The 15,620-nt window shown below is 40.6% G+C and overlaps 1 protein-coding gene across 1 annotated transcript in view; it reads right to left on the reverse strand.

Moving 5' to 3' along the window:
• SLIT3 (slit guidance ligand 3) overlaps nt 1-15,620 on the reverse strand; it is a 796,449-nt gene that overhangs the window by 692,381 nt on the left and 88,448 nt on the right. The window contains exon 4 of the mRNA XM_038413692.2: nt 8,599-8,670. Within this exon, the coding sequence (XP_038269620.1) occupies nt 8,599-8,670 (72 nt within the window). The remainder of the gene's footprint in view (nt 1-8,598; nt 8,671-15,620) is intronic.

Genomic DNA, 15,620 nt, shown 5'->3' on the forward strand with positions numbered 1-15,620 from the left:
AAGCCTGTGAATAATCATAAAAATTACAAGCATATTCAAATTCTGAGGTACTGTAAAATCACAGTTTGTTCTCTACCATCCCACCTCGTAGAGGGCATCTAGGACTACCTGCTCATTTTAGAAAGCTTATCAGTTAATGACTGGTTCTTCATTGTACATTAATTACTTATTAATGCCATGGTTGAGCATGGTGTTTTAAGGTAAATAGCAAGCCAAGCTCCTTTACCTGATAGCTTTACGGTCTAAAAATAGATCAAAAGCAACTCAAGGACAACTGCACAGTGAGATTCGTTGAGACAATGATCTAGAAGAGGAAGAAGACACCACTTCACGATATAGCTTCTAGCACAGAGTAGAAGAAAAACTGTCTGCCAAGTTTTTATTAACAACTAATATTTGGAGGAAAAAAAAGTAAACAAAGCAAGTTTCCACATCAAACAATGCTCATCCCCTCACATGTGCTTGCTTTTGAGGAGACATCTAAATAAGAAGAGTCTAAAGCTCTATGCAATAAGTAATTGAAAATCAACGTTGAAATTTTATATATACACAAGATAGCTTTTTTCATTGAATTTAAGTTTCATGTTTTAGTCTTGAACTCTTCCTGTTGTATACAAACATTAATGCAAGAAATATGCTGGATCTGGAAAAAATAGTAAACAACTATAGATTGAGAATTAATATTTCACCAGTAAAGGTGGAGGAATAAGAACAGCTAACTAAATATTAATTGAAATTAACAAAGTATTACAGAATATCTATGTGTACAAAACAAAGCTAAATCTGTCGTGCTGATCAAACTTTGTAACTCCTTGACCAAAAATTTCTGCTCATCAAATCAAAAATGACTAAATGTATAATGTCTGTTGAAACACATATTTCACTGTGCATGAATATTCTTACAGACAGTAAGCACCATCACATGGAAACTGAGGTCTAGCAAACACAACATCAGGTACTGCCTACTTGTGGGCTACATATGTTGGGTCTGATTTTCAGAAGTGCTAGTACCCCAAACTCCAACTGAAGTCAGTGGGAGCTGTGAGTGTTCAGTCAGCACATGATTACATCAGGGCTAAGGCCAACAGTAAAAAGAAGCTCTCAGAAATGAAAAATATCTTACTGATTTTTAGGATCCCAAATGAATCTTGTCTTTAGGGCAAAGCACAAATGTTATTTGCCTCTGAAGTTTTATAACACCATAATAGAATTAGTGGGGAAGGGTTTATGTATTTTTAAATAGTCTTCACATAGCACAAAAGCTATTTTAAACACTGGGAAAGACCTCTCTTAGACTAACAGGAAAGCTGTGTGCTCTATCTTTCACTCTAAAAAACAGTACATCTTATTAAACTTACAAAAAGTTGCAAGCATCTGATTGGTAATGAAGCACAGAGCCCAGCTTGAAAAGTAACCTGAAATTTCCCTGGAGCTGAAGTTTAATGACCTTTGATTTTTAGAGGTGAAATGTGGTTTGAGATAAGTGTTAATTGCTTTCTTTCCAATTTGAGAATTGTAGAGCTACAAAAAAGCACCAGATTATTAGATATTTCATCTGCCATCTGCAGTAAAGGAGGGGCCACAGACAAGGCATTTACTCAGGCTTTATTGTCATCATTTGTATAAAAGAAGGAGCCTACACCTCTTTGTTTCAGGGGAAGAAATGTAAGGGCCCAAGAATTTAGCAGAAGCACTATTTTTTAAAGCAGTTGCAAGTGTTACATCAATGATTTAACTGTTTTCCTTACATTTAGTCCATAACGTCTGTCTAAATACATGAGTGAATAGGAAAAAAATGGCCAGAAAGGAAGGAGTAATAGTTCTCAAGACCCAGAATTATTTCTCAGCTCCTCTGAAGGATGAGGTTATTGATTACTGCAAGTAAGCAGGTTCTGGATTGCCAATATGCATCCCAACACATGGTGAATGAACTTTTAAAATCATCACCAGTTTTCTCCCCCCAAGCCAAGCAAATTAAAGAGTATGGAAGAGGAATGCATCTGTCCCAGCTCTGACGTCTGCTACTTCAGACATGTTTGCTTTAATATGCAGTCTTTAATATGCATATTACCCCTGAATGCATTTTCACTCCCCTCTGCCCTCCCAAGTTTCCCATAGCTCAAACAAAACTTTAAGAGGGTTTGCTGAAATAAAAAATATAAACACACACAACTTTAGTCCTACAGGAAAGTAACAGGCAGCATTTCAACTCAGACAGGAACAATTCTAGGCAGTCATGATCTGTGGAACAAAAGTAATTTAAATTTATTTTACAACCTTTGTGACCAATTCTGAAAACACTTTCAGGTCTTCTGTCGAAGTATACCCAGGAAGTATGCCCTGGTGTTCACCAGATCGGACCAGCTTGCGACACTTGCCACCGATCACAGTTGCTACCAACACCAGTGTTAATAAATAAGATAAAAATGCCAGCTCTCATGGAGTTATCACCCAGCTGGGTTTTTTTTTATTTTTTTTTGGTAAAGTTGAGTTGGATGGCTTGTCATACCTTTTCTTAGGGTCCAAAAACCTTGTGTGTCTGTGTGTGTTTGAAATAAGCAGCTGATACACAATTGCTGGGCTTTTGTGAATGTGTATGGTTTGTATAGTTAAACAGAAGCTCTGCAACCTTATATGCTACAGACATCTTAGCCCTACTGTTATGTAATTTAGTTTCCTTCAGCTACTGAATTAAGAGAGTTACAGGCATGGATTGGTTCTGGTGAGCTGAACTAGTAACTCACCTGGTCACAAATCTAGCAGGTTGTCTATGTTCTAACTTCTACTAAGAGGATGAGCAAAGTGATTTGGCAGTCCAGTAGGCTAACCTGTGTCAAACTGTGGCAGCCCACACAATACATGTTTGAGTACTGTGCATAACTAAAAAGATAGATAGAAAACTGAACCAGTATTATCATCTTTCCCTTTCTTCCATCTTCCTTTATTTTCTTCTTTTTTTTGTCTGACCCCCATTGAAGTCTTGTCACTCTGACTCCTGTTCCCTCTTCATATTTGCCTCACTTCTGTTATTCCCCTTCCTTGCTGTCTTAATTGTTCTCTTTTGTCTTGTAAGTTCATGCCAGCTACTGAAAAGGAATATCAGAGCCATGCCCCTTCACTGAAGTGTTTTACCCAGAGACCTATTTCAAGTAAAATTGATTAGTTTTTCTGGACTCCAGTGAATTTAGCTCACAGCAGGAAAGTGAGAAAAAGCACCTCTGAATTTTACTGTGGGTAGATTCAGAGCAGTGGTGCAAAAATCAGATACCAATGCTAGCTGTCCAGTTTCCTTAAGTAGAAAAGGGGTTAAAAAAAAAAAAACCTTTCATCCACATGCATCCCAATGGTTAGGTTGCTACTCTGGTTATTCCTGCACCACTTAAACACGTGTAGCAAAACTGGCCTATTACTTTTGGAAGCAGCAATAATGATAAATTGTTACTGTATCTAGGGTACAAGTTTCACTTTAAACATTATTTCAATTTAATGCTTGTACCTTTAAGAGAAAACACTGCTTTCTGGCTAAGCACAATATGAGGGGATAGATCCCAACTACTACCAATGACTGAGACCCTGGGATCACACCGCATACCTCACTGGGCTGATGAGACTCTTTATTCACTAACATTTATAAAACCTTCTGAGGGGAATCACTATAGAAGTGCCAAATTCATACTCAACTAGACCTCTCAGATAATTACCCCACAAGCTCTATAAAAGCACAACTATTACCTAGTTTTCAAGAAGAAAAGGAGTACCGGTGGCACCTTAGAGACTAACAAATTTATTAGAGCATAAGCTTTCGTGAGCTACAGCTCACTTCATCAGATGCATTTGGTGGAAAAAACAGAGGAGAGATTTATATACACACACACAGAGAACATGAAACAATGGGTTTATCATACACACTGTAAGGAGAGTGATCACTTAAGATAAGCCATCACCAGCAGCAGGGGGGGGAAAGGAGGAAAACCTTTCATGGTGACAAGCAAGGTAGGCTAATTCCAGCAGTTAACAAGAATATCAGAGGAACAGTGGGGGGTGGGGTGGGAGGGAGAAATACCAGGGGGAAATAGTTTTACTTTGTGTAATGACTCATCCATTCCCAGTCTCTATTCAAGCCTAAGTTAATTGTATCCAGTTTGCAAATCAATTCCAATTCAGCAGTCTCTCCTTGGAGTCTGTTTTTGAAGCTTTTTTGTTGAAGTATAGCCACTCTAAGATCTGTGATCGAGTGACCAGAGAGATTGAAGTGTTCTCCAACTGGTTTTTGAATGTTATAATTCTTGACGTCTGATTTATGTCCATTCATTCTTTTACGTAGAGACTGTCCAGTTTGGCCAATGTACATGGCAGAGGGGCATTGCTGGCACATGATGGCATATATCACATTGGTAGATGCGCAGGTGAATGAGCCTCTGATAGTGTGGCTGATGTGATTAGGCCCTATGATGGTATCCCCTGAATAGATATGTGGACAGAGTTGGCAACGGGCTTTGTTGCAAGGATAGGTTCCTGGGTTAGTGGTTCTGTTGTGTGGTGTGTGGTTGCTGGTGAGTATTTGCTTCAGATTGGGGGGCTGTCTGTAAGCAAGGGCTGGTCTGTCTCCCAAGATCTGTGAGAGTGATGGGTCATCCTTCAGGATAGGTTGTAGATCCTTGATGATGCGTTGGAGAGGTTTTAGTTGGGGGCTGAAGGTGATGGCTAGTGGCGTTCTGTTGTTTTCTTTGTTGGGCCTGTCCTGTAGTAGGTGACTTCTGGGTACTCTTCTGGCTCTGTCAATCTGTTTCTTCACTTCAGCAGGTGGGTATTGTAGTTGTAGGAATGCATGATAGAGATCTTGTAGGTGTTTGTCTCTGTCTGAGGGGTTGGAGCAAATGCGGTTATATCGTAGCGCTTGGCTGTAGACAATGGATCGAGTGGTATGATCTGGATGAAAGCTAGAGGCATGTAGGTAGGAATAGCGGTCAGTAGGTTTCCGATATAGGGTGGTGGTTATGTGACCATCGCTTATTAGCACCGTAGTGTCCAGGAAGTGGATCTCTTGTGTGGACTGGTCCAGGCTGAGGTTGATGGTGGGATGGAAATTGTTGAAATCATGGTGGAATTCCTCAAGAGCTTCTTTTCCATGGGTCCAGATGATGAAGATGTCATCAATGTAGCGCAAGTAGAGTAGGGGCATTAGGGGACGAGAGCTGAGGAAGCGTTGTTCTAAGTCAGCCATAAAAATGTTGGCATACTGTGGGGCCATGTGGGTACCCATCGCAGTGCCGCTGATTTGAAGGTATACATTGTCACCAAATGTGAAATAGTTATGGGTCAGGACAAAGTCACAAAGTTCAGCCACCAGGTTAGCCGTGACAGTATCGGGGATACTGTTCCTGACGGCTCGTAGTCCATCTTCGTGTGGAATGTTGGTGTAGAGGGCTTCTACATCCATAGTGGCTAGGATGGTGTTTTTAGGAAGATCACCAATGGACTGTAGTTTCCTCAGGAAATCGGTGGTGTCTCGAAGATAGCTGGGAGTGCTGGTAACGAAGGGCCTGAGGAGGGAGTCTACATAGCCAGACAATCCTGCTGTCAGGGTGCCAATGCCTGAGATGATGGGGCGTCCAGGATTTCCAGGTTTATGGATCTTGGGCCTAATCACATCAGCCACACTATCAGAGGCTCATTCACCTGCGCATCTACCAATGTGATATATGCCATCATATGCCAGCAATGCCCCTCTGCCATGCACATTGGCCAAACTGGACAGTCTCTACGTAAAAGAATGAATGGACATAAATCAGACGTCAAGAATTATAACATTCAAAAACCAGTTGGAGAACACTTCAATCTCTCTGGTCACTCGATCACAGATCTTAGAGTGGCTATACTTCAACAAAAAAGCTTCAAAAACAGACTCCAACGAGAGACTGCTGAATTGGAATTAATTTGCAAACTGGATACAATTAACTTAGGCTTGAATAGAGACTGGGAATGGATGAGTCATTACACAAAGTAAAACTATTTCCCCCTGGTATTTCTCCCTCCCACCCCACCCCCCACTGTTCCTCTGATATTCTTGTTAACTGCTGGAATTAGCCTACCTTGCTTGTCACCATGAAAGGTTTTCCTCCTTTCCCCCCCCTGCTGCTGGTGATGGCTTATCTTAAGTGATCACTCTCCTTACAGTGTGTATGATAAACCCATTGTTTCATGTTCTCTGTGTGTGTGTATATAAATCTCTCCTCTGTTTTTTCCACCAAATGCATCCGATGAAGTGAGCTGTAGCTCACGAAAGCTTATGCTCTAATAAATTTGTTAGTCTCTAAGGTGCCACCGGTACTCCTTTTCTTTTTGCGAATACAGACTAACACGGCTGCTACTCTGAAACCTAGTTTTCAAGGACGATAAACAGATTGATTATCTTAATAATCAAAGGAACATACTTTTGAATATATTTCATATCAAAATTCCTGACTACTTGAACTTTGATTAGTTCCTTCACCTTATATTAAGGCATATCTTCATAGGAGTGATACATGAAGATTTGTACGGGCATATATAAAGCCTTTCCATAGATGCTGCAGATAACTGCTTCACTGATACCTGAGATTACGGAAATACTAAACTAGATTATTTTTCTATACCATTATTTTGCTGTAGGAATCTTAAATGCATAAGGGAAGGAGGTCTTGTGTGTTATCAAATTGTGATATGATCACTGTACTTGTGTATCAACATGCTGAACTGTAGAAGCTGCTTTAAACCTAATGATAATCACAGATTGTGTGATAGTTTTACCTATGGAAGAGGAAACCTTCTGCTTCTTAAATAACTGAGATTATGTTATTACATACAGATTAGCTTTGCATAATTTTACTTTAACAAGTGCTGGCACTTGTTTATAAAACACAACCCAAACACTTTTGGAGAATGGTTTAAATGGGGTGTGGTTGTGACCAACTGCCCTATCAACAAGGTATATAGCAGTATGTAGTTTTGACTAAAGAGCAGTTTCAACCTGTGGAATTTACACAAACTTGCATGAAGAATCTTAGAAAACTCAAGCAAATCCCACTCAGTCCTAGAAAGTCCACTCAATGAATATTTCCAGTGTGTTAAAAGCTGCAGCAAGGCTAGCATTCCAAGAGCAGCTGTGTCACTCTGGTACTTGAGAGTCTATAGGTAGATTTTGAAAGTAAAAGACAGGTATGGCTTATGAGATTTTGTCTCCAGAACTGTGCTGCTGATCAGAAGCTCCAAGAATTACACACGAAGATCTTCACAATGAAATTCTGACAACACAAAGGAGTTTAATATGTGAAAATAGGTCCCCACAATAGTATCAGGACTGCTCCTGGCTGAACATTGCCCAATTCTTTCGCTTTAAAACTTGGACAAAGAGTCTATTTTTAAAATAGTGAATTGGTTCCCAAATTTTGCTTCACCATCGCCATGTGTTTCACAGTTTCCAGAGGAAGAAAAAATTATTACATTGCCTCAGTGGATAGTTTGATTGCCTAAAGAGGTATTAAAACACAATTATCACAACCCCACATCAATGTAGCAACTTTTCATTCACCCTGTAGTAACTTTACAATTTCGCTAACCAGATCATAAATCTTACTAACCAGCCTCCTATAAATCTAGATAGCCAAACTTTAAAAGAGGTTGACCATGTAACTTCTCTTCTCATTCACTTGTGGGGTTGTTTTGTTTTTGGGTTTGTTTGTTTGTTTGTTTGTTTGTTTGTTTGTTTGTTTGTTTGTTTGTTTTGGGGGGGGTCCTGAAAAGTTAATTGTCCAGGTTTCAGCAAACTGTCTAAAGACAGTTTACCTTCTGCTTACTACAGACCTAGCATTATAATATTGGTGGTATCTCTACAACCTTCCCCTCTGCATGTAAAAGAACCAACAACTCCTCTTCCTTATATCAAAAACTGGGGGGCATTCATGGTCACAATCAAATGATTCTACTCCACTGAGTAAACTGAGAAAAATATATCAGCCAGCTTATCTCTGTTATTCTTCTGATGTGCAAGTTGGCTCCAATGCCAATCTACAAATCTCAACTAATAACATCTTCAGTGCCCATAGAGATGGAAACCATTACATTTGCCCCATTCTTCAAATAATAGGAGCCATTGTTCCAGCCCTAACGGTCTCTGAACCTTGACTCAGTTAAACCAATATGTCTTTAATTAACAGCTAGTCATGACAAACTGTTTTATGCCAACATGCCCATCTTAAATAGCACAAGAATCGACTATTTCTGTGTGGACAGCTTACTACACTGAAAGCAAACCATGGCCACTTCTGCACTAATCCTGCAACTCTACACAGCGAGTTTTAAGTATAATGACTCTGAAGTCATCATTTTGAATCTACATCAACTATGAAACAGGGAAAGAAAGTTTGTGGTTTCTTTCATATATGTATTTATTTTCTAGTACATAACTACCATAACATAATGGTAAAATGTCCTCATGAAACTATGGAAATCTAGATGTATCTTAAATGTCACTAAAGTACCTAACCAAAATATCATAGCAAATGCACTATCCACATAATGAATCAAGGCACATACACAATAAAAGTAAACTATACTTACAATCTGGTTAACTTCAGCGTGTTCTGGAAAAGCAGCTCTGGTAAAACCTGTAATTTATTCTTGTTCAGACGCCTAAATAAATAAAGAGAAGACAGTTAACACAAAAAAGGCATTAGAATAATTTTCATACTCAGGAACCTATTCCATCTTCCACAACACATGTAACTCCCATTAAAGGATGTGAAAAGCCATGGTATTAAGCTTGTACAGAATGTAGGAGCCTTTGTGTACATTATTAATACACAAGGTCAGTACATCATGCCATGTGTAGACCACCTGGCCAGCTCCTTGAAAATAAGATAGAGACAGCAAATATTAAATCAGAATGCTATAGTGTGTATGACTGTATCTGCATTTTAGAGTTGTATTGGATGTTTACTAACATACAAATCACATGGCTCCCATGTTGAGTTTTCAGTGCTTTGAAGAGGTTTGCAGAAGGTATCTGGTTTTCATCTTTCTTTCTAAACATGTAGGCAACAAGTTAAATATCCCAACCATCCAGGAATTATTTCCAGACTGCCTATTGTGTCTACTGTACATGGTCATGTTAATTTTTTTAAACTGTATTTTAAACATTAACTTTGGAAATCTGGGCACTATTGTGAAAAGAATGAAAACACACTTTTAATGGGATTACTGCATCCTTGCAAAGGCTTCTGTGATTGGAAATGCAACCTAGTTTACAGAAAGTATCTCCTAAAATAACTTTTTGGGGACCTGTTTTAATATTTATTTTCTAGTTAATTTTAATATATTCATTTGACGAACTTTTGCACTGACTCACTAACACATCATGCCAGCTGGGAAAAATGTATTTACCCATCCTGCCCTCCATCAGCTACAAAAGTATCCATCACTCCGAAGTAAAAATTATCTTTATAACAGTCATGCAAAACTGAAATCAGCTTAATATAGACAAAGCAACCCACTTTAGAAACACAAGTTAAATACTGCAATGTACAGCAGAAACAGACATCTGTTCATCCACAAGCTCAGTAAATGTTACTTAAATTTAACAATTGACCTGAACTCACAGAAAAGACATTCAAAGCTCAAACTAAATATCTGGCTCCAGTCTCCCACAGAATAGTTCTGTTTTGTGTCTCTCTATAGCTGAAAAAAAACAACACACAGCATTTGACTAATCAGCCCCAAATGTTTATAATAGTAGTAATGAGTCTGATTCCATGATATGATGGGGGTTACTAGGGTTCTGCTCCCCAAAGCCACATGGGCTCTTTAAGAGACATACTGATGCTTAGCCTCCAATTCCTGGTTTCTAATTTTCTTGGATGCTGAGTACTTCATTTCATTTTCCATGCCTTTCTGGATTTATTCACATTACAGGCCTCCACCATTTTGGCCTTAATGGTCTTCCTTAGGGATTAGTCTACGGTCACTGGGACTGAAAGGCTGGAGTTTTCATATGGCTACCATATGAATAAATCCAGCAACAATGGAAAAAGGCAATCATATATGTACTTCTCTTCCTGATATCAAGAACAGTCAAAATTGGGTTTGGAAGATTTGCCTACAGTCGGACATACTCAAAATTAAGGACATACCTAATGCAAACAAGTTATACAATTGGTTCACCTCCCAGTACATTTCAGTAACAAACACCCAAGTTAGTTTTCTATGCAAGTGCATCTAATGACTAAACACAGCAATAAATGAAATACTATCAAAAGCAACAGAACAGGTTTAGTCAGCAGATGGGGGAGTCTAAGTCTAAAAATGACTAGCAGAATGAACTATAAGGAAAGCAATGATTTGTGATAGCACATAGCCAAATAGGGTTTGGATAGTTTCTGTCATTTTTAGCATTAACTAGCTTTAACTAACTTAACCATCAAGTTGTTGTTGTTTGCTGAAGTTGCAGTGAAATCTGCGTAGACAACATGTGATATCTAAAATAAGTTATATATGGTACATAATGAAAAAAATACTCTAAAATACATTATTTGGAAGGTAAATTAAGATTCACGCAGATTTCAAGCTGAGATGCTCTTATCTGCAATTATCCAAGAACTGATAGCATTTTTCTTAATAGTAGTTTGTCCTGGCCAGTTTTGGGACCAATCTTCCCCATCCTTCTGCCCTTTTAAACCTACTTGTTAATAACCGCCCTCACCTTCCATCCCCAGAGATGGAATCATTGCATGGTGTGATTTTCACTTTTGGTTCCTTTGTGTGGAAAGGCATCGACAATGCTACATTTCATGCCATAAATACGTATCCATGCTAGTTATTACATCTGTCAGTTAACTGAAGAAGAAAACCTAAGTATCTTAATACCCCTGAGGGCATTTTGCATACCTTTCTAATTTTCTTTAGATAGATTTAGATAGTAGTGGGTACTACTTCCGGGACCAGCACTTCAACACCACTATTCTAACTTTATCAACGATTATACTATTTACCAAAGGGAATTCTATGGAAAGAGCATAACTGTAAGGAAGTTGTTTTTTGGAATATGCTGATTGCATGATACTTTATGTAGTCAAGACTCTGATAACTTTCGGCTCACTCCCATCTGTTTTTACTAAATATGAGAAAAAAAATTGTGCTTGTAAAATCCGTATAAGCCTGAGTACGATTTTATTCAGGGTTCTTAATGATAGCAGCAGTCACATAAATAGAGCAATTATGGAACAACAGTTGAAGCTATTTACTAGGATATATTTCGTGTGTTTTATAATTCCAGAAGCTACTACACAACGAGCATGAAGTTCTCCTGCCAGGACTACAGAAAAATCCTGCATTCCCACTTTATCTACTGAACAAGAACAGCCATATTTTTAAGTGGGGGGAGATTAAGTGGGGGCACCAGGTCTGTCAATGGACTCTGTCAAGAAGTGACTCACTGGCTGTCATATAACAAACCTTCCTTCCCTAGCACCCCGAGCTGACTGCTGCTTTGGCCTGCAATAGTCTGCTTCTCCTTGTGACTCAGCCCTCTGGCCAGGTTACATTCAGCCCCACCCCTTCTGGGGTAACAAGGAGTACCAGAACACAGAAGTCCAATGCCTTTAAACCAGGTTTTTAACTTGACTGGGCTCAGTGGTCCCTCTCACCTCAAGAGGCTTCCATGTCACTTTTGTCAGTGGCTAATAGGGAAACTCAGGCCCTCCATCTACTCTTGGTTCCAATCCAGGGACCAGTGGCAGGCAACTAAGGTCAGCTCCCTTGCATCACTGCTGCCTCCCTGTACTACTTCCTACCTCTGGCTTGTTTCTAGGTTCCTTTACCCAGTCCGTTCCTCCACAGATACTTTGCCCTTTCCCAGGCTCCACAGAATTCTTTCTTGGACCTAGTGATGCCTCCCTGGAGGCCTAGGCTTCTCTCTGCCCCTCCCAAGAGACTCTGTGTGTTTTCCTCTGGAGACCCAACCCCTGGGCTGCCTCCCTGATGTGAGTCATATTAATCCTTTTGTCCAGGCTCACCAAAGGAGCTTTGTCCCTCTGGCTTCCCAGTGTCCCTTTGCCAAAGTTTCTTTCTTAGGAGAAGATCAGAAGGCTTAATCTCCTCCTGGGGCTCTGGCCTCCTTTCTACTGCCCTGAAGTCCTTCCTTTATGAGTCACCCCACTCCTTGCAGCTAGGTCATTCTTAACTCAGCCACTCAGTTCCTCCCCAGCAGGGCCTAATTTTAAATTGGACCTGGCCCACCCTCCAGGTGCACTAATTGCTCTCTGGTTCCAGTTAACTTTTTCCGTCTGTGGAGTATAGGCTGTATCACAACTCATTTTCTCCAACTCCAGGTACAGTACTTCAAGGCAGCATTAAGACAACACACCAGCTTCAGAGACTAGTTCAGCACTGACCCTCTCCTGCAGATATTGGGTATAACTAAGTGATTCACATCTGAGGTATTCAATTAAAGTTTCCAGATCACAGGCCCTGGTTCTCATGGGGGACTTCAATCACCCTGACATCTGCTGGGAGAGCAATACAGCAGTGCACAGACATTCCAGAAAGTTTTTGGAGAGTGTTGGGGACAACTTTCTGGTGCAAGTGCTGGAGGAACCATCTCGGGGCCACGCTCCTCTTGACCTGCTGCTCACAAACAGAAAAGAATTGGTAAGGGAAGTAGAAGTGGGTGGCAACCTGGACAGTGGTGACCATGAGATGGTTGAGTTCAGGATTCTGACAAAAGGAAGAAAGGAGAGCAGCAGAATACAGACCCTGGACTTCAGAAAAGCAGGATCCCCTGGGAGCCTAATATGAGGGGGAAAGGAGTCCAGGAGAGCTGGCTGTATTTTAAAGAAGCCTTATTGATGGTGCAAGAACAAACCATCCCGATGTGCAGAAATAATAGCAAATATGGCAGGCGACCAGCTTGGCTTAAAAGAGAAATCTTCAGTGAGCTTAAACACAAAAAGGAAGCTTACAAGCAGTGGAAACAGACAGATGACTAGGGAGGAGTATAAAAATATTGTTTGAGCATGCAGGGGTGTAATCAGGAAGGCCAAAGAACAAAGCCAATTGGAGATGCAGCTAGCAAGAGACATGAAGGGTAATGAAGGTTTCTAAAGGTATGCTAGCAACTAGAAGAAGGTCAGGGAAAGTGTGGGATCCTTACTGAATGGGGGAGGCAAACTAAATGACAGATGATGTGAAAAAAGCTGAAGTACTCAATGCTTTTTTTGCCTCCATCTTCAAGACAAGGTCAGCTCCCAGACTGATGCACTGGGCAGCACAGTATGGGGAGGAGGTGAGCAGCCCTCAGTGGTGAAAGAACAGGTTAAAGACTATTTAGAAAAGCTGGACATGCACAAGTCCATGGGGCTGGATGCAATGCATCCGAGGGTGCTGAGGGAATTCGCTGATATGATTGCAGAGCCATTGACCATTATCTTTGAAAACTCATGGTGATTGGAGGAGGTCCCGGACGACTGGAAAAAGGCAAATATAGTGCCCATCTTTAAAAAAAGGAAGAAGAAAAATTCGGAGAACTACAGACAGTCCCCAGAAAAATCATGGAGCAGCTCCTAAAGGAATCCATTTTGAAGTACTTGGAGGAGAGGAAGGTGATCAGGAACAGTCAACGTGGACTCACCAAGGGCCTAACCAACCTGATTGCCTTCTATGATGAGATAACTGGCTCTGTCGATATGTGGAAAGGGGTGGACATGATATACCTGGACTTTAGCAAAGTTTTTGATATGGACTCCCACAGTATTATTGCCAGCAAGTTAAAAAAGTATGGATTGGATGAATTGATTATAAGGTGGATAGAAAGCTGGCTAGATCGTCGGTCTCAAAGGGAAGTGATCAACGGCTTGATGTCTAGTTGGCAGCCGGTATCAAGGGGAGTTTTCCCAAGGGTCAGTCCTGGGGCTGGTTTTGTTCAACATCTTCATTAATGATCTGGATGATGGGATGGATTGCACCCCCAGCAAGTCCGTGGATGACACTAAGCTGCCAGGAGAGGTAGGTATGCTGGAGGGTAGGGATAGGGTCCAGAGTGACCTAGACAAATTGGAGGATTGTGCCAAAAGAAATCTGATGAGGTTCCACAAGGTCAAGTGCAGAATCCTGCACTTAGGACGGAAGAATCCCATGCACTGCTACAGGCTGGGGACCTACTGGCTAACTGGCAGTTCTGCAGAAAAGAACCTGGAGATTACAGTGGATGAGAATCTGGATATGAGTCAACAGTGTTCCCTTGTTGCCAAGAAGGCTAACGGCATATTGGGCTGCATCAGTAGGAGCATTGCCAACAGATCGACAGAAGTGAGTATTCCCCTCTATTAGGCACTGGTGAGGCCACACCTTAAGTATTGTGTCCAGTTTTGGGCCTCCCACTACAGAAAGGAGGCGGACAAGTTGGAGAGTCCAGTGGAGGGCAACAAAAATGATTAGGGAGCGGGGGCACATGACTTATGAGGAGAGGCTGAGGGAACTGGACTTATTTACTCTGCAGAAGCCCGGTTCTGTCAGCCTCTGCTCATGGTGACAAATGATTATCGAGAATTTGATAGCAGCCTTCAACTATCTGAAGGGGGGCTCCAAAGACAATGGTGCTAGGCTGTTCTCAGTGGGGGTGGATGACAGAACAAGGAGCAATGGTCTCAAGTTTCAGTGGAGGACGTCTAGGTTGATATTAGGAAAAAATATTGCACTAAGAGGACGGTGAAGCACTGGAATGGGTTACTTAGGGAGGTGGTGGAATCTCCACCCTTAGAGGTTTTTAAGTCCCAGCTTGTCAAAGCCCTGGCTGGGATGATTTAGTTGGGGTTGGTCCTGCTTTGAGCAGGGGATTGGACTAGTTGACCTCCTGAGTTCTCTTCCAACCCTAATCTTCTACGATTCTTTGATAAAATTAAAACAGACAGGTCCAATGTGCATTGTTGCTCACAAATAACTATGGTGGGAAATCTTTTCTGACATTGACAAGCATTTGAAACAATACTGTTTAAGGAACATATGTCATTTAAAAAAAGTTACACCAAAATGTACTGCTGTAACTTGGCTACCCACCTATATATATCCATTTAGTGTGTTTTTACTCCTACTCATTCAAGAACAAGACTAGAACCCATAAACCTCAACTTTCCACGGTGAATCTTCCTACTTTGCTACTGAATAGGTGTCTGCCTTCCAGAAACTGTTTAGTATTCTATTATTCTCTCCTGAACAGAGTTAGTGATTTCTTTAATAATTGTTTTTGGGTTTTAACTACCTGAAATTTACTGTAACCCAAACATATTTAGGTCTAGGTATCCATCCAGATTGTTGCAATCTCAGAGCCAAACTGAAAATCTCAGTCTTCTGACATTTCAACTAAAGTTGCACAAATTACTTTTCCACACTTCAGTGGTCTATAGTCTGCTAGCAACCCTTCAGACTGAAATGTTTACTGGCCATTTTTCCTTTCATTTCATTAAAAAAGTTAATATCTTTAAATTCAGAGTCAATTTGCATCTCTCTCACTGCGTTCTCTCCTCTGACTTTAATATCTGGGAGATAACATGAAGGCTTTCAATGGACGGTCCTCCACTCAACTTCATTCAATA

This window comes from Dermochelys coriacea, chromosome 8 (assembly GCF_009764565.3).
Source record: "Dermochelys coriacea isolate rDerCor1 chromosome 8, rDerCor1.pri.v4, whole genome shotgun sequence".
Classification (NCBI taxonomy): domain Eukaryota; kingdom Metazoa; phylum Chordata; order Testudines; family Dermochelyidae; genus Dermochelys; species Dermochelys coriacea.